This window comes from Cucurbita pepo, chromosome LG19, assembly GCF_002806865.2.
Source record: "Cucurbita pepo subsp. pepo cultivar mu-cu-16 chromosome LG19, ASM280686v2, whole genome shotgun sequence".
Classification (NCBI taxonomy): Eukaryota; Viridiplantae; Streptophyta; class Magnoliopsida; order Cucurbitales; family Cucurbitaceae; genus Cucurbita; species Cucurbita pepo.
This window is the reverse complement of record NC_036656.1, coordinates 1,978,429-1,998,285: the sequence shown is the minus strand read 5'-3', so window position 1 is coordinate 1,998,285 and position 19,857 is coordinate 1,978,429. Positions and strand designations below refer to the sequence as shown.

The 19,857-nt window shown below is 38.8% G+C and overlaps 3 protein-coding genes across 4 annotated transcripts; 1 reads left to right on the top strand and 2 right to left on the bottom strand.

Moving 5' to 3' along the window:
* Positions 1-1,481: 1,481 nt before the first annotated feature.
* On the top strand, positions 1,482-5,004 carry LOC111781212 (phosphatidylinositol 4-kinase gamma 8-like). The gene is made up of 4 exons (XM_023661687.1): positions 1,482-1,887; positions 2,458-2,500; positions 2,582-2,694; positions 2,916-5,004. Exon 4 carries the CDS (start codon positions 2,965-2,967, stop codon positions 4,606-4,608), a length of 1,644 nt encoding a protein of 547 aa, XP_023517455.1. The 5' UTR covers positions 1,482-1,887; positions 2,458-2,500; positions 2,582-2,694; positions 2,916-2,964; the 3' UTR covers positions 4,609-5,004.
* Positions 5,005-8,490: 3,486 nt separating this feature from the next.
* LOC111781920 lies at positions 8,491-12,513 on the bottom strand. Of its 2 annotated transcripts, none has more exons than XM_023662653.1 (5): positions 12,012-12,513; positions 10,397-10,506; positions 9,948-10,319; positions 9,147-9,855; positions 8,491-9,066 (listed from the first exon to the last, which is right to left on the bottom strand). In XM_023662653.1, exons 1-5 carry the CDS (start codon positions 12,235-12,237, stop codon positions 8,993-8,995), a joined length of 1,491 nt encoding a protein of 496 aa, XP_023518421.1. In that variant the 5' UTR covers positions 12,238-12,513; the 3' UTR covers positions 8,491-8,992. The 2 variants fall into 2 exon arrangements, with proteins under 2 accessions (XP_023518421.1, XP_023518422.1); XM_023662654.1 differs by having other exon boundaries at positions 9,153-9,855.
* Positions 12,514-15,049: 2,536 nt separating this feature from the next.
* Positions 15,050-17,889, bottom strand: LOC111781294. Its single transcript, XM_023661805.1, has one exon. The coding sequence runs from the start codon at positions 17,449-17,451 to the stop codon at positions 15,256-15,258; it is 2,196 nt and encodes a 731-aa protein (XP_023517573.1). The 5' UTR covers positions 17,452-17,889; the 3' UTR covers positions 15,050-15,255.
* Positions 17,890-19,857: the final 1,968 nt, after the last annotated feature.

The window sequence follows — 19,857 nt, the reverse complement described above, 5'->3', positions numbered from 1 at the left end:
TTAAATCAAAACAAAATTCAATTATAAGTTCGTGTTGTTCGAGTTTAATATAAATGGGGAATGATTTTGGGATAGAATTACAAACAAAGTACAAAGGATCCAAAATACAAATAGTGGATTGACACTTTGAGTCGACACCGCTCAATCACAATATAGATCTTGAATGCTCCCTTACCTCGATCGGCAGTCTGCGAACACATGAAAAAAAGCGATAAAATGGTGAGTATAAAAATATTCAGTAAATGACCTACTTGTAAGCTCTCATCACGTCCTTAACCTAGAAAGTTACCACGATATTTTTCTCTAGATTCTATTAAATTTGGGTCTAGTTTAGGAGACCCTTGACTGCTTCCACACATGATAATGATACCTATCATGAGCTAAACTATTTATGTAATCCTTCATCCTCTCTCATAGCTGGTTTACAGGCTCTCAGCCCGCTACCTACGCACAATAGTATCTCTTAAAGACAACCAGTTAGGTAGTCCCTCGTCCCCTCTCAAGGCTAGTTTATGGGCTCTCAACCTGGTTCTACACATAGTAATAGCTCCTCAAGTCAACTACTTATGTAGCCCATCATTCTCTCCCCGTTAGGTTATGGGCTCTTGACTCGCTTCTACCCACATAGCGACTCTAAAAATTGATACTATTTACGTTACTAATGATTTAATAAGTTCTATTAAATTTCTTATAAACCCATGATCATTTCCTAAATTAGATAACGTGGGACTCGGGACTCACTCCATTGGTATAAGTAAAGGAATTCGGGACTCACTCCATTGGTATAAGTAAAGGAATTCGGGACTCACTCCATTGATATAAGTAAGGGAATACATCTTTATTAGTACGAGCTCTTTTTGGCAAGTCCAAAGTAGAGTTATGAAAGCTTATGGTCAAAGTGAACAATATCATACTATTGTATTGTGGAGAGTCGTGATTCCTAACAAAAAAAAAAAAAAAAAAAAAAAAAAAAAAAAAAAAAAAAAAAAAAAAAAAAAAAAAAAAAAANAAAATACTCTTGAACTTTAGAAGGTTTCAATAATAACTTTCTATTTAAAAAAAAAAAAAGTTCAAATATACTCTTGTTATTAATTATATTTAAAAAAAAAAACACTCATGAAATTTTAAAAATAGAATTACGGCTCTTTACCTTTGTAAGAAAGTTTAAAAAAAATCTTACTTACTATGACGCTTTATAGATTATCCCAATAATGTTGCATTTAAAATTTAGAAAAAAAATTTGAAGCATGATACTCGGTAGGTAAAGATACTTTTAGATTTTTTTTTTTAAAATTTAAAGATGTTATTGAAGATTTGTTTAGATAAATACTTTAGTGTTTAATAGAATCATACAAATTTCAAATTTCAAATTTGTGTGGTAACAAATTCATAGATTTTTAGTTAAGAACTCGGGACTATTTTAGAGTTAAAAACTTATTTGAAACAAACAAAAAACAAAAAAGAAAGAAAACATTTGAATTTGTAACTGCGGAGAGCGGATCGTGGGGGAGGGAAGCGGATGAGAGAGAAGAAATGAAGAAGAAGAAGAAGCAAAAGTATGAAAGAGTGCGTTGATATTTGAAGTTGGTTAGAGACAGTTTTAGTTTTAGCAGGAAAAAAGGTGTCTGAATCGCCCAAATATGGAAAATGGCTAAAACGGAGGCGATGATCGTGGGAGGAACAGTGTGTGAAATAGAGATTCAAAAAGGGGTTGGGGCTGTGGGTTTTTTGGGCACTGCATTGGGGTTGAGGAATTTCTTCTTCTTTCATACTGGTCAAAGGGGAGCGGGAGGGCTCTCTTTCTCAATTTTGCCGGTGACCCAACTGGTTTCTCTCGCGCTCCCATTCTTCTTTTCGTCTCCCTGAATGCCTTAATCAGTGTTCAGGGTAATTTCCCTCCATCAATCCTTCTTGTTTTCGTCTTGTTTTTGGTTTCCGGGAAAATTTCTATGAATCCCACAAATTATTAGTAGATATGATCTTGTTGTTGTCTTTTTGGTTCTTGTTTGGTTATTGGGTACTCACTTGTTTATCTTTTCTGGGTTTTGTAGATGGGAGAAGGGTTTATTTTCTGTTTGGTTCCTGGGAAAATTTCTATGAATCCCACGAATAATTAGTAGATATGCTCTTGTTTTTGTCTTTTTGGTTCTTGTTTGGCTATTGGGTACTCACTTGTGTATCTTTTCTGGGTTTGTAGAAGGGAGAACGGCTTATTTTCTGTTTGTTTCCTGAGAAAATGTGCATAACTCTGATGGATGAGCTATATTCTCTATTGGAATTGAGTTCTAGATGAGAGAACTCCTAATGTTCTGTTTGGTTGCCTGGAAAATATGTGCATTAAGTAGATAGAACGTGCAATGTTCAATGTTTTTCTTGAGAAATGGCGTTAAATCTGAGTCTTATTAGTTGTATCTAAATCATAGTATGATATGATGAGCTATTTTATTTTGGTTTCAGAACATTCTGGTGATTTAAATGCAAAGGGGCGAGGGATTAATAGGTTTGATACTAACACTCAACAATCATTTACTTGATTTTCATAACATGATATTCAGATTTTCTGATGCTAACTTCTCTTCAGGTTGTGATGGATTCCAGAAAATTGGGTGGAAAACGGCGTGCATTTGTTAATCATGCATAAACTGAAGTACAAAGCTGCATCTGATATATTTCAACTTAATCTGACCTTAATGGGTAATGAAATCTAAGAACTATCCACCTTTCTGTATCTTGCTGCTATGGTTGTTCATTTGTTCTAATGGAATAGATAGATATCGGTTTGCTGCTATGGTTGTTTCTATAATGGAATAGATATCGATTTGCTGCTATGGTTGTTCGTTCATTTGTTTTCTAATCGAATAGATATCGATTGGAAATGGGAAATGGTTTGATTGGGGGAGTGATGTTAATTACAGGGAAGACAGATCCTTAGGGAAAACCGTGATAATATTTGAATTCATTGGCATGCAACTGTCAGTAAGCTGCATGAACAAGATGGCCATTGTGGTTAATCAGCATCGTGAATTTAAACCATTCTGCCGGTCTCAGAGATGTAATCAATCTTATAGTCATCTTCACTACAGCAATGGTGAAATCGACCGAACCAATCTTGTGAATTCGTTGAGAGAAGCATTTGAAGTTGCTTGTATACATCGAAGCTTTTCGACACCGTGTCTATCTTTGGTAGAAGAAGTTGAGAACAAACCAAGAATAAAAATGGTGGTTGGCCGTAGTACTGCACGGCTACATGCTGTGATAGAAGAGGCTGCAAACGCTTTGGCATGTGGTGTGGATCCGGTACCGGTGTCGAGTGGGTTAGGTGGTGCCTATATCTTGTGTAATGAAAGTGGGGTTAACATTGCTGTGACAAAGCCTATCGATGAAGAACCATTTGCCTGTAATAATCCAAAAGGTTTTGTAGGTAGGTTGATGGGTCAACCTGGTTTGAAACGCTCGGTTCGAATTGGTGAAACTGGGATTCGTGAATTGGCAGCTTATCTGCTCGACTATGGTGGCTTCGTCGGTGTTCCTCCAACAGCTTTGGTGGAAATTTCTCATGTTGGATTCCATGTTAATGATTCATTTGGGACTCCAACAATAACTCCTCCTCCGTGCAAGATTGCATCACTCCAGAGTTACGTAGATCATGATTGTGATGCTGGAGAGCTGGGTCCGTCTAGCTTCTCGGTCGCTGCTGTTCATCGCATTGGGATTTTTGATATCAGACTCCTAAATATTGATAGGCATGCAGGCAATTTACTTGTGAAGAAGAAGCAAAGGCATGAGAATTGTGGTGTTGGGGAGGTCGAGCTCGTGCCGATTGATCATGGACTTTGCCTTCCCGAGTGGCTCGATGATCCGTATTTTGAATGGCTTCACTGGCCTCAGGCCTCAGTTCCTTTCTCTGAGACTGAACTTGAGTACATTGCCAATCTGGATCCCTTCAAAGATGCACAACTCTTGAGATCTGAGCTTCCTGGTATAAGGGAGGCCTCCATTAGAATTCTCATTCTGTGTACCATTTTTCTGAAAAAAGCTGTAGCTTTTGGACTTTGTCTTGCTGACATTGGCGAAATGATGACCCGGGAATTCGGCTGTGGCGAAGAAAACTTGAGTGCATTGGAGAACCTTTGTGCTCGAGCTGTGGCCCTTGTACCAATTATCGGTTCAGGCGAACACGAAAACGAAGACCCGGAAATGTTTCAATTCGAAAGCGAACGCAAATATGGTCACAACAAAGAGGATTTTTATTATCCCCAATGCCAAGACACTCCTGAAGTTAACCTCCCATGTCCTCTAACTCAATCAAACACTACTACTACTACTACTATTACTACAACAACAACAACAGCATTGTTCAACACACACAATGACCACATCAGTGACATGTTTCTGAAAACTAGTAACCACACCAGTTTGATCAAGAGCAAGAGTTTCTCTGTGCGGAATCTTCACAGCGAGAGCGGGGCGATCATGTTCGGAGAAATGAGTTGGGAAGAGTGGGAGCTGTTCTTGGTTAGTTTCGAGAAGCTCTTACCAGAAGCACTCGACAAGACGAGACACGTAGGCTCGAAGTTACTGAGGATGGGAACTTCTTGCAAGTTCTGATTTTGTTTATCATATGGATGTGGATGTGGTGGAATGCAGCAGGTTGCCCATCCTGGTTACTAGAGAAGAAGGAACTGTATAATATATTTATATTTCGTTTATCATAGAATAGATGAACGACGACGATGTTGACGATGACGATGATGATGGAGACGACAGACGACGATAGTTGCAGAGGGGGAAAAGTGAGTGGTGAGTTAGGCAAGCCATCCTTTCCTTTGTATAACGTTTCTTTACACAAATTTCCTCATTTTCTTTTGCTTGTGACACGAATCAAAGGCCTGTATTGATTGCGTTTTAGTTTGCAGGTCTTGGATTTAGTGTGTCCTTAGAAAATATTCTTCAGCTCTTTCCCTCTTTTGTAATCCCATAATTCACTTTCTTATATATAATTTATAATCTATACACATATCTATGTGTACCCATTTTTTATATATATCTCCCTCTCTCTCTCTCTCTCTCTCTCTCACAGAGTTTTTTCTCAATGAATTTTCTTCGACCCTTTTTTGTACAATAGACCGACTCTCACAGCAGGAGTATTGTACTCTTCGGAGTAACTCCTGTGCTCTCTAGAGACACTATGCTCTAGAGACGAGAGGAGACACTGTGCTCTCTAGAGACACTATGCTCTAGAGACGAGAGGAGACACTGTGCTCTCTAGAGACACTATGCTCTAGAGACGAGGAGACGCTGTGCTCTCTAGAGACGACACGAGACGTTGTGCTCTCTAGAGACGACAGGAGACACTATGCTCTAGAGACGACAGGAGACACTATGCTCTAGAGACGACAGGAGACACTATGCTCTCTTCACATCATCATCTCTTGAGACATTATGCTCTAGAGACGACAGGAGACACTATGCTCTCTTCACATCATCATCTCTTGAGACATTATGCTTTAGAGACGACCGAAGACACTATGCTCTCTTCACATCATCGTAACTTAACTATTCTTCTTTCTTCTTTGTTTTACTTTTTTAGTTGAATTTATAACTCAGTAATGTTTTATTTTAATTATTTTTATAATCTTTGAACTTTACATGTAGTGGGCAATAAACATAAAAAGAAGTCAGTTATTCAATTATTCAATAAAAATATTCTAAATTAAGTATTCAATAAAAATATTTTAATTTCATCTCATTTATTATTATTATTATTATTATTATTAATCTTATAAAGCTATAGAGTGACCAAATTAAAAAAAAAAATAATAATAACGATATTTTCTTAATAATAATTTGTTTAAATGATGTGTGACACGTGGACACATCTCAATAATGCCAAAACTATGGGATCACTGGAGTGAGGTTCACATGAAATTTCATAATCAAATGGAGGGTATTTCAGTCATTTGGAATCGAAGATGCTTAAATAGTTTTCCCAAGTGTAAAAAAAAAAGTAAGCGAAAAAGAATTTGTATCTCTTCGCAAAGAAAATGGCAGAGCCCCAAACTCGAGAAACTTTCGCCCAAAATCCATCACTCTCAATTCTCTCCCGCTCCTCTTTCGTTGCCGCCGATTCAGATCCCGCCGATCATCCTCTAGCACCACCTGCCGTAGCCGTTACCGTCACAGCCGCCTCCGATTCCAGTGATGTTGCTATCGAGGATCCCGATTTGCTTCGAGAACCTAAACGCCGAAAGCACTGTCCGACGGCGCTCGAGAATCTGGACGAATTGACGTCAGCGTCGAACTCCAGCTTCGCCTTCACTTTCGACACCAAATTCTGCGGGTTCTCCGCGGAGATCACTCCGAAATTCGGATCGTTCAACTCGATCGCACACGAAACCGAGACGACGAAGAAGAAGAAGAAGAAAGAACAGAGATCGGTTCTCGATTTGGCGAGCGGAGTAAGAGGAGACGAAGAAGAGGAGAAATTAGATTCCGTACAGCGCGAACAAGATGAACAAGAAATCAAAGTCACCGATGCGTTGCTAGAAGCAATTGGAGAAGGAAGAGAAGGTCTGGAATCTGTGGCGGATTGAAACAGCAAATTCTTTGTAACGTTAAAATTCTCTCTCTATCTCTCTCTTTCTCTCTCTGTTTCTGTCTGTGATATGAATTGTTATTGTTCGTTCGCCAATGGCGGCTCTGAAAATCACGACGGGTTTAGGGGAAGATCTGGTTGCATATTAGGGCAAACTAATTGGAAATATCAAATTCAAATCAAAATCAAGAACGAGTGAATGAATTGTTGTAAAATCATGGAGTATGGATTCAATGTTCTGGTGAAGTGTTTTGGTTTCTTCTTGATTGAATTGCTAAATCGATCATGTTTAAGAGAGAGTCTGCACGAATGAATGAATTTGAAGAAAGCGTTTCTGGTTGGGAAAGAGTCAGCAACCACTACTTTTGACAGCACACGTGCATTGTTTTTGTTAATTTCAGTGTCTTTTCTCTAAACACTTTTGCTTTATGTATTTGCCAATCAATTGATTCTGCTCCTTTTTGTTCTTCTCTCGATTTCGGATTGTATCCCTTTTTTCTTTTGATCACTAAAATTTTGAAGGTTTGTGGAGAACTATGCTACAAATAAATGGTTTTAAATTCAACTATTTATTTAGGATTTTATCATTTATATAAATCTTTTGATGCTTGATAATCATTTAATTTTTTATTTTTTTATATAAATTTTTACTATTTTCGCAATGATTTTCATCTTAGTAATTAAATACTTGATTTGGTCTTTAAAATCATAGGTAAAAATTAGATAGATGAAAATAGTATTTATAAACTAAATTTTCAAAAATTAAAGTCTAAGTAACTTGCTTACTTGCAAGTTGCAAGTTGCTTTAAATGCTTATAAATATATTGTTAGGATTCGATTTCCGAAGTTTCAAATTTTGGATTGTGACGAAATAGATGAAGAAAGAAAATAAAATAAAAGTATAAAATACGGAAAAATTTTGTACAATGTACAATTTAAAATTAACTACTCCACATTTAAAAACAAATTAAAATTCGATACAAATTAGAATGGGGTGAGTATAAATATATTCAATAAGTAGTCTACATGTATGTTTTCATAGTATCTAATTCTAGTAGGTTACCACGAGTTTTTCTAAAGGCTCTAGGAATTTTGGGCCTAATTATACATCTATCTGAGCTTTTGAGATGGCCTCAAAGTTTCGAGCAGTTCTCTCGTCCATCACAATCCACTCTGGGTCTGGAGGAGGTTCACCAATTTCTAGCACCAGGTCTACTAAACGACATATCTTGATTTGGGGTGAAGTATCTTAAATGCTTTTTTGACTTAATCAGCTTGCTACGACACAATAGTGAATGACTGGCCTTTTGGGTTGAGGTACTACCTCTTAAATATATTAGGATAGCGTGACATCTACTGCTCTAATCATCATTAAAGGATAAGTGACAAACACTTCCACAAGGCCTTTGAGTCATTTCGAGTCTGGGAGAGTGATCTCGTATACTTGCTAGCTATTAGGTTACCTGCAAGATCTCACACTCTCTCAAGATGAGTTTACAAAGCAGAGGACCTATTCAGGAGACCCTTGGCCATTTTCCACTACATTACATTATCTGACCTAGGCTGCTACTAGCACTAATAACGTATCAAAGGAGACAGGAGGCAAAGGCTCTAGTGAGGCCATTCACACTACTATTAGGCATGTTAATACTCATGCATACATAACTCATTGCGGAGAAGCTCATCACAAATAAGAAAACACAACAAAACCTTTCAGAAAGGTCCAAATATCCAAAACAAACCTATCTCTGAAAATAAAACCTTTAGTAACTGAATTCAAAAGTTACGAGTCTCAAAGGTGTAATCATAGTGACACGGATATCGAACAAAGAAGTTGTGAACTTGTTTAAAGGGAAACTCGATGATATACTCAACTCGAGGGCTCTAGAGGAGTCGTCAAGATCACAAGTTTATAAAAACCTTACCGGGACGTGACATGCCACAAATTCTCGAAAGAAAAGGGTGCCTTCAAGATAGTTCCGACCCACACAAAAGGCATAGACGGTTTTATGTGTTTGTTTATATATACATACAAACAAAAGGGTTGAGAGAAAAAACAATGAAGGTAAAAGAAAAAAGTTAAGCATTTGCTATGTTGGTTCTTCTTTTTCTTTTTCTCTTTGCATTTTATGGAGAAGAAGATGATAAGATAATACACAAAAACAGTGGGAAAATATGCAAGTTTCTGAAGGCCTGCCACCTCTGTGGGCTTTGACCTGAAACTGCATCTGCCTGCAACAACTTTCTTAATCAGACATCATATTTACACACTTTCATTCAACAACCAATGCCTCTTTTCCTTTGCTTTCCTTTCCTTTCCTCTCCTCACACTTCTAAGCATCTCTCGACGTCATCGACACGTGCTCATCACAAAACCGCTAGTCTTCTTTCTCAATGTTACATGTAGAATGCGACAATTAGAGACAGTGTGAACCCCCACCGAGTAATCATACACCAATGATGTGCGCTAGCTGCAAAATCAGTCGAAAAAGTTTAGCAATGGAAAATATGGGATTCTTCAATGAAGTGTATGAATCGGTTGGTTACTCACATGGAGATGGAGATGGAGATGGCACAATGGATGGACTCGTCGTGGACTTTTCGGGGTGGTTGGAGTCACTTTTCGATGGTGGTTGAACATGAGCGTAAATGACACTCGGCAATGGAGTCGATGCCTGAGTTGGAGAGACGTGATGTTGTTGTGATGGCGATGCAGCAGAATGAACAGGAGATATGCTGGGCGACGCAAGCGGGGACAAATGAGGTTGCTTTCCCTCTTTCCTACCAGATTTCCTCTTATATTGACAACCAGGAGGCTTTGCCTCGTAACTTCGCTTAGGCGATGCTGCACTTTTAGGGGCAGGCAACCCATATTCCGGTGCACCGGTCTCAGGCGCAGGGGCAGGTGAAATTACAGGCGTTAGAGGAGCATGATGGTGGTGATGGTGGTGAGATGGTGGATGATGGAAGTTATGGGGCTGTGGTGTAGGAGCTGAAGAAGGTGACCTTATGGGGCCTTTCCCATCCATACCATTGAGCGAGTGTTTAAGAATCGAGGAAAGTCGAACTTGCTTCACTTTTCCAAACTCGGTATTATTCAGGCCGAGGTTGCTAGAATTAGAAACAGAGATGGTCTGAGCTAGCTGTTTCAACCGTTGCATCGATGGCGTATTTCCAACTTCTAGAAGAACAGATGACTGGACAATCGTCGGGGCAGTCACAGTCGACCCTTCCGCATTCCACAGTTTAATATACAAAATCTGCATTTAGAACAACACAACTAGATCAAACTCGAGCAGCAAGACATTTGCTAACTTTTACAATAAAAGTAAAAGATAATTCAACACGAAACCTCGTAGGGAGCTAGTCGTAATCCCGCATCCAGTTGGCTTGTCAGTTCACTGAAATGTACTTGAATCTGATGAATAGAGAAGTTCAATGTAAAGTTGAAAAGAATTTGCACTTTCTGCAAAAGAAATGCACTCTGAGGCGGGATTATCGTTATTCCTCCGGGGAATTTCAGTACTTCAAACGAAAACGCCTCACCAAACATGGATTTAGTAATGCGGAGGAACGACTGATTTGTTACTAGACTTGCACAGGTCGACCTGATTAAACTCAGATAAGTTGACGGGATTTCGGGATCATCCGTATCTGGATCAATGCCGAATACAACTTTTGTACGGTTTGATCCTGATAACGAGTTTAAAGATAGTATATCCACCTGATTTAGAAGAGCATAGGATCAAAACACATTAAGGTATAGAGGCACAATCAGTGAGAATGAAAAAGAGTAGATACTTTGATAGAAGGTATAGGGAACTCTTCAAAAATGTCGGTCCGGAGTCGCTCGATATTGTCTTGCAGCAAAGAAACTGGTCTCTCAACAACGAACGTTGCTACTATATCACCTGGAAACAAAAATTAACATAAGAGATACTGTAAAGAGCCATATATGTCGCACTTTCTTCATCGACGATATAAATTTTAGCTGCAACCCATAAAATGTCGAGTTTTCGAGATAGAACGATAGGGTTAAGGAACTACTATTTCAATTACAGCAGCTCTAACTATGCCTACATAAGACAGTTTTGTGAATCTAAACAATTTTAAGAAGTTCACACACTACTTTTGCAACTATTATAGTCAAAACAACAATACGCCAACAAAAACACGATCACCTCCCGTTCTAGTTAAGAAACTGTTGCATCGGCGGTTTCCACTGACCTCAAAGTACTCCGTTTGCAACAGTCTAGAACTGTGGAGTCAAAACCTTACTTCGACACATGAATACTGGGTAATATCCAACGCTACGGAGATGGAAATCAAATCACTCCATTTATACGAACCTGCTGAAATAAACTAATACGAACGTAGTCACATAACTCGTACTCAATTTTAAATTGATATGTACAAGTTAACAAGTGGTAGAGATCATTCGAAAAAACCAAAAACACTTGTGAATCGTTATATACGAAATGATTACGACAAGGCTAGTGAATAACAGAAGTGTTTGGACAAGGAGCTGCAATGAAAAGCTAAGAACTAAACCAAATCCAGAACTTCCTTGAACTCAAAACACTCCCAAAATTATCATTATCAAACGTCCTTTTAACCCTATGGCTCGACCAACCTAACCATCTATCCACAGAGAAGTGAAAAATCACAAGCAACTCGAAACTTCGGTTCGTAAAACGGATGATCCACTTCAAATTACAAACATTGAGCTTTAAAACTAAACATCTGAGCATTATCCATGAGTAGAGGTGGATAAAAGTACTTGCATCCAATTAGTGAGACATGGGATCGAAATTAAATCGATTTTTTGACCAAATGATGCGATAAAGGTCAATCGATTCGAGTTTTGAACGTTAGATCTTTTCTATCCTAGCAATGAGTTGTCATGAACAACTCAACTAGCAAAATTTAGTTGAAGCAAGCAATCCAGGCCTCTATATTCTTTTGTAAGTAAAATTTATTGCCAATGATGAAGACATGTAATGAACTGAATCTAGAACAACCCTACAGCAACCTTCAATGAGCTACCCAATGTTTAATAAGGAAGGGGTGAAAATCAGGGCTCAATCGCTACTCAAAGCTACAATTAATTTCCCCTCTACCAAAACAAACCAAACGATTCAAATGGCAATACTCTAGCAGCGCACCTAGAGGAGCGCCGTAAAAAACTCATCAAATTCCAGATCAAAATTAGCCCAAATCCATCAAACAAACCAATCTCATTCGCTTAAATAGCCTCATTCTCCTCAATCATCACAGAACAACAGACAATAAGCAAGAAACAAGCCACAAAATTAGAAAAATCAAAGCCAGATTCTCAGAGCAATTCCCAGATCTAGTTACCCATCGACGAACAATCAAAACCCTAAAAGATTTCAGAATCGACGGAGAACCCCACCTCGATACGAGGAATTAAGACCCAGATCCTTTTGATCTGAATAATGGAGAAAAGGGGGCAGCCAAAAAACAGCAGAAACGAACAAGGCGACGGACAAAAGCAGAATGAAGACGCATCTGAAGCCAATGAGCCTTCGAATTGAAACACACCCAGAACAGCATCGGCCTTGGGACGGAGCGGAACCGACGGCGGAGGGCGGTGGGTGTTCTCCGTCGTTTTTCCCCATCGGGAAGAATGGTGGGGAAGTGGGTCAAGGGCCATTCCGGCTCTGCTCCGCTGGGGATGAGTTGGGTGCGCCCATTATTGGGTGTGAGAGTGAGAACAAGAAGTGGGGAAGTGAAATTTGAATGTGGGTGTGTGTAATAATAAGATTGCGATGAATATGAAAGGTGTTAATGTCAAAAAAAGGAGAGGAATCGCCACAGAATTGCTTGGAGATTGAAATTTCTACTTTACTTGGGGGTTTCTAACTGGTTTCCTCATGTGGGTCATTGAAATTCAAGTTGAAGATTTAAAAATATATTAGTTTTATGGATGTTTTGTGGGTTAGGGTTTGGATTGAAAATGAGTAGTAACTTGAACAGTAAGAGAACTGCAAATGACAAACTCTACGCCTTTTGGGGCCTTTCCGATGGTGGACTGCTCACTTACCACCCATCTCTTTTTAATTCTTTTTAATTCTTTTCAAATTCTTTTCAAATTCTTTTCAAATTCATTTGTTTTTTCAAATCGAAAGTTGAGGACTTTATGGCTTAGTTTCTTAGTTAGTTGTAACCATATTTTGTAATTTGATTTCTTAACAAAAATGTTACCAACTATACTATTGGTTCGAAAAAGAATCAATACCTATGCATCTTGAAAAGACCAGCATTGGTTTATGATGATAGTTTTTATGGATAACGTGACCATATCCCAGCGAATGTCGGGCCATATGATGATAGTTTTCATAGATAATGTGACCATGTCAAGACATGCCATGTGTCACCCAACCAGCACGACTTCTCCTCTCCTGAGCTCATGGTACCACACGTGGGTAGCCTTCCAGGCATGTGCGAGTGCATGACGCGTGGGTGTAAATGTGACACCCGAGTAAACGAGGGATGTATAAAAGAAATGAGACCACATCAAAGTCAATGCTCATAACAATAAGGTGCAACTTCCTTATGTTGAAAGGATTTGTGTTAGTTTTTGTGGATGGCCTTCACTCTTAGAAGTGAGGAGACTACTCTTAAAAGTGAGGAGTAAGTAACGTGACAATTTTGAATCTAACCCTAATTTTACTTGAGGGGACCTACCACAGAAATTTCAAAAATTTTGGAGCGGAAAAACTAGCTCAAGAAGACACATGTCATCCATGAGAGTAGCCATATGGACTTTAGACTAGTAATACTTGTAAGGATCGTTAAGACGTGCTACATGCGAGCATATCTTACCTTAGGTGGTTAGAATATGCACCATTAAGACTTAAATGGGCAAATATGGATAAGAATACGAGGTATATTATGGAAAAAATATGAAAATGTCCCTATAATGGAATTCAGAGATGCACGTTGATTTTTATGCTTTCTGCCGACTCAAGTAGGGCAATTTTGTTGAGTTATGCATGTTATGAATAATTACCAAAAAGTCCCTAAATGGATATTTTGAGACTTATGTTGTTCTATATACTTTCCGTTCAAGCTAGAGCAATTTACATGTTGACTTAGGTTAGAAAATTTCCAGTACATCGAGCACACTAGGATCTTGAGCGATGGATCAAAAGTCTAGACCTAGGTACACCTAGAAAATCAGTAGACTGAACTAGAATGCACCGCCTATATTGAACTAGAACACTAGAATCTTGAGCGATTATCAGAGTCAAAACACTTACAAGTGATAGTCACTCTATCGTTGTCAGGAGAAAGGAAAGAACAAACACCGTGATTATAGGAACCTACCCTCGAATAGATTACCTAGATGACTAAGAGTTGAACTCTAGTTCCACACGTGTTAGGCTAGTAGGAGACTTACCTAGGTAAACATTAGGCGACTCATGAAGGGATTATGTACTCCCAAATACGCTAACTCAGATGAGTAAAAATGTTCAAGTGAACCATGTGACAAGGTGTCATGCTATGAAGAAAGGGCCACATGAAAAGGAACTACAAGGCTATCATTAGGGAGACGATAAGAACCACAACGGTCATGGCACGAAAAAGAATAGCAGGTTCGAGTGTAAGGCAGATTGGGTAGACATAGTCCCTTCATAACTTTAATCATTGAAAATTTGAAAGGACTAGAGGCAAGATCGAGTCGAATGACTTGGCCTCGTGTAGATGCAAGTCAGTTGGGTCATAGAAGATTGAACGTGCATGTACGGACGGAGTATTTAGGTGAATAAACTTAGATTCTGCTACAAGTTGTATTTGGTTGAAGAAGATAAACCCCATCTAAGGTTCGACAAAGCCACAAAAGCATTTGTCGTGAGCGTGTTAAGATAACGACGTTGCACGGTTGAAAATGTATGACCGTTAGTGAATTTTGTGAGACCTCATGTGATGTCCCACATTAGTTGTGGAGGAGAACAAACCACCATTTAGAACAGTGTGGAAACGTTCCCCTAGCAGACGCGTTAAAACCTTGAGGGGAAGCCCAAATAGGACAATATCTGCTAGCGGTGGATCTGGGCCGTTACAAATGGTATTAGAGCCAAACATCGGACGATGTGCCAGCCTTCTCGCTGTTCCCCGAAGGAGGGTAGACACGAGGCGGTATGTCAGTAAAGACGCTGGGCCCCAAAGGGGGTGGATTTGGGGGCGGTCCCACATCGATTGGAGGAAGGAAAGAGTGCTAGCGAGGACACTGGGCCTCGAAGGGGGGGTGGATTGTGATGTCCCACCTTAGTTGAGGAGGAGAATAAACCACCATTTATAAGGGTGACGCGTTTTAAAGCTTTGAGAGAAAACCCGAAAGGTAAAGCCCTTGCATGTAGTGTTATATGAAAGAGATGGATTAAACTCAATCAACCAAAACACATCAATTCTTTGAAGCTTTAAGGCTTAAATTTAGAAAAAGTAAATTAGTAGTCATATTTGAAGCTCGGATGGTTACATTTGATCTATATGGAGAAGAGAAACAACCAAATTTTGTAGGTATGTTGATCTAAAAATGTCTCAACCTTCTGCATTTATAGTATGAACATTTTGGTTTACATTTGGAACTAATTCAAACAAGATTGTTATGGCAGCTTCACCTTTCAGCAGAGCTAGATCTCATGTGAGTAGAACAATCGCCATTCTTCAATGCTCTCCATTTGATGCGGATCAAGCGCAGGAAGCGTCGTCTTCTCAACCAGTTTCAAAATGTTCCCCGTTTTCCCAAGAATGTAAGCTGCTTTTCTCACACTCTTCTCTCGTTTTTCAATCGCACTGTTCGAACACTTTGTTGATATCACTTTCTCCAAATTTGTCAGACACGCTCCCATAATGGCACCGATAATGGCTTCGATTTCTGTGAACAATTGCTCACTTGAGTGCCCGTATTTTTTTTCATATTTTAGTAGCATCGATTCACTTATTCTGTACATACAGTTCGCAGCCAGTACCTTGATCGGCCATTTTGAAGGACTTAGCTTCAAGCATAGATGTTGATTTGTCTTCTTCTCTGCCGAGTAGATTTTCTTTGCACAATTTGAAAGCTGTTCGAGAACTTCCTTTGGACTTTCTTTATGATGTGAAATTTTGTGGATGTCTATGTCCAGCCATTTATGGTGTAGATCGATCCCTAGCCAAACGATTTCGGCTGCTTTCTTTAGGTTTATGAAATCCCCTTTGGTGTCGAGGTGATCTTCGATGAGTCGTATGTATTTGAGACCTTCGTTTACTGCGCGTAACAAGTGTTTGATTAATCTACGATTCATGTTTGGAAGAGAAGTTGCTATGACTGTTAATGTCACCACAGGGAGCATCCAGCAGTTTTGGGGCTGTTGGGAATCTAGACATGGAACTTGAAGATTGTCAAACTCTGCCACTCCCTTGAAACCTCGTGACATGATAGTTCCTTCCAGCAGGTGAATGAGAATCTTAGGTTTTTTCTTCTGCCCTTTCTGAATCCAGTGATGTGTGGCATGATAATTGTTTGCGATCATGAGATGAACTAGATCATCTTCACCTTCAAGATACAGAACAAAACGACTGAGATCCATCTTTGAATCAGTATCTACCTCTGACTCAGAACTGTTCATAGAAATTGTGTCTTTAAAACATAACTTGTTTTTCAAACTTTTGAAACAATCACAGAATGAGAAGATTCCTCTGACAAGGAAAATGGATATGAGTCGAATTACTTTGCTTGTGAACACTATGGTTGTTTGTAGGATAATACATCCGTCCAGAAATTTGTTTTTTGCACTATGAACAAGCTTTCTACATCTTCTGTTTTTAACTTTGATGTTTAATGGACACTGCTTCATCTCTACCAGATATTGGATCCAATAGTTTTCTAATGTGAATTCCTTCTTGTAGCCCTCTTTTCCGAGCTTTGGACACCTGAATTTTATGGCTGCAAACCATCTGATTGCTGGGGCAATAGTCCCTAATACCACTGCAACACACTGAATCACGAGGATAAAACTGATTGACCATTTATAATCCGACTGGCCATTGCAGAACTTAAAGGATTTCTTCGTTAAGTAAGATGTAAGAATGGCCTCTGCTAAAATTCCAGCACTAAGAAGACAGATTGCCCCAGAAGCAGTACATGTAGCGGACCGACCCATCACAAACTGTGGGCTGCAGGTTTGAGCCATCATCCAATATTTTATCATACCCTCTTTGAGTCTTTCAACTGCTATTTTGCCTTCTTTTTCATTTGCTTTGCACTCTTTTGATGCTAATTCATGTCTTAGGCTATACTTCATTTCCAGGTAGCTTTTTGTTGATGGAACAACTAAAGCAGAAAAACTCAAGATGCCAAGCAAAACAAGCATCAAGATTAGAATGGAAACATGCTCTTTCATATAAACATAGATCACTCCAGTTCCCATCTCCATACAGGCGTTTATGATGAGGGTAATAACAAGAATCCCCAGAGCCATAATGTTCATAAAGATTTCTTGATTCTCCATAGATCCAAGAGAAGGCATACAATTAGCCATGATAGTGCACATCAACACAGCACTACTTAGCTTTGCAAGCTGATCCTCTCTGCCAGGCATGGAGGTGTTCAGATCCACAGAGAGTTTGATGGCCACAGCTATCAGGGTTAGAGAAGTAGAGTTAAGAGTGAAGAACTTACAAGGGAACCAGAATTTTCTGTGGCGGAAGCCGTGGACAAGATCGGCAGCCATTGCTAAGAGGCAGACCAAAGAGGCTGTGGCTATGTAGATGCCAATCCATGGCATGGGCTCGCTGAACTTGGCATCATTCAGGTATCCATCGTTGCTGCAACTAACCACTCCCATGTTTCTCTTTTTGAGCTTCCTTTTCCGCTTGTGTATCTGATCTGATCAATTTTATCCAATTTCTGCTCTTATTGAAGAGGTGGTTTCTGTGTCAATCCTTTAAGTCTTTCCATTGTCTGGTTCAGTGCCGGTTATGATGAACATTTTCCCCTTTTATGTTTTGTCAACGTGGGCCAATTACAATACTGGCCTTCATAGCTTTAATAATTGAAGGGAAGTTCGAAGGAGTCTTCTATTTCTTAGCCCTGTAGTAGCCTGACTTTTAAAAACATTTTGACATTTTAACCATTAAATTCAACATCTTGAGGTAGCTGTTTTGGACTTATGAAGATTAAAGAATCTGGACATTGGATTCTACAAGCTATTTATCTTATTGATCAAGGCTTATTGGAAGAAGTCAAAGTCCTAGAAAAATCTACATCCCACCTCGGTTGGAGAAGAGAACAAATCATTCCTTATAAGAGTGTGGAAAACCCTCCCTAGTAGACGCGTCTTAAAACCGTGAGGCTGGTGGTGATACATAACATGCAAAAGTAGACAATATTTACTAGTAGTGAGTTTAGGCTATTACAAATGGTATCAGAGCCTGACATTGAGCGATGTGCCAGCAAGTCCCCATCGGTTGAAAAGGGGAACGAAGCATTTTAAAACCGTGAGGCTGACGGCGATACATAAAAGGTCAAAACAGACAATATATGCTAGCTGGTGAGTTTGAGTTGTTACAATATTTCTGTTTGGCTGGTTTGTTTCGGGAGTCCAACGTACGGATAGGCTTTGGTAGGACAAGATCTTCTTCTTTTTCTGTTCTTTTGAGTGGTGAAAGTTGGGAAAAACCGGTGAAATTTTTTGAATTAGTTTCAGGCGTTGACAGAAGTTTGAAGGAGAACATGCCATTGAAAGAGACCAAACAACTCCCAAAGATAAAATATTGTAAATGATTCTGAAAGATTTGGGTCGGCTAAAGCTTACGCTTCAACTTTTTTTGTTATTTTTCATGCTCTTCTTTTTATAAGTAGAATTGCTTTGACATTTAACCTACTTTTCCTAATTATTCCTTTCGAGTTTTATCCATTGCAGGTGGAGCCTTTCTCGTGTAAACTGTAAAAGCTTTCTTGTTGGGTTGAGCAAGGTATGGCCTATCTTTCTCTCTTTTGTGGGGGAGATTTGAACCTTTTTAGTTCGTTTAGTTCGATATGGCTTCAGTTTAGTTCGATATGGCTTGATTTTTTCATGATATACCCATTATAATGGAGGGCCACTTCTGTTCATGATTGATATAGTCATTACATAGTGGGGGTCGGCAAATTGATGTGAAAGAGACAGAGTGCAGTTCAATCTTGTTGTGGCATCTTTCTCATTGATCGGTTCGCCTCCACTCGAGGGAAAGGTCTCCATTTCTACCACACTTTTGCTATCACTAACTTTGACATGTATTCTCTTTACNTCTTTAGGACTTATCCTACGTATCATGGATGATTGGATGCCAGTATAGTATGCACGGTAGATGGAGTCATTTTCATATATTCATATTTTTGTTATAGTTACAGCGGATGGAAATAAAATTGAAATTAAACTTAAATGATAGAAAAGTTATTTTGTGATGGTGAAAGAATTAAATTATACAGCATTGGTAGATGTGATTGAAAGATTTAGATTTGAGATTGGAGAAAAGAAGCGTAAAACATTTTTCTTGGCTTTGGAATTTTCAACACCCATAATGCTTCCAAATTTGATGAATCAAACAAATTGGCTTCATTATCAATTTAAATGCTTTTTTTAGGAGAAAAATAAAATATTTATTATTGTTCGACAACTTGGATCAAGATTTCGAATTTTGATCGAACACAATAGTTTCGGTAATCTCTTGCATTCCTTGCAACATAGTCAGGTTAGATTGTGCCCACTGATCAACCTAAGTCATTCCTACATGTTTTATTCTCACTGAAATGTTCCAACCCAGCTCGTTTAACCTTCGAGTTCATATGAATGAACCACAAAAAGAAACGTGTATTTTGTTGGTATTGGTAATAGTTTTCATTTCTTTGAAGTATTTTTTGGTCATTCTATCTTTAGGATTGCCTTCATTTGAATGTAATCTCGGTTCATTCATGTACTTCTCATTTTACTTGGTTCATCCCTAGACCACATCTTTTTTAGAGGGATATCACTCTAATACTAACGCCTTTACTTGAGAATTGGATTTGGACCCGAAATGAAATGAGGCGTTTCTAGCTCAAATTTCAAAAACTCTACACCTACCAATAAAGAGATGCATGTAAGGGTTGATTATTGACTGACTATTGGATGGGCTTGAGTTATCAAAGCTCGAACGTCACGAAAAAGACAAAATAGGGGATAACTTGAACGGCAAAAAAAAGTTTGAATCTATTTTTTTTTTAACTAACA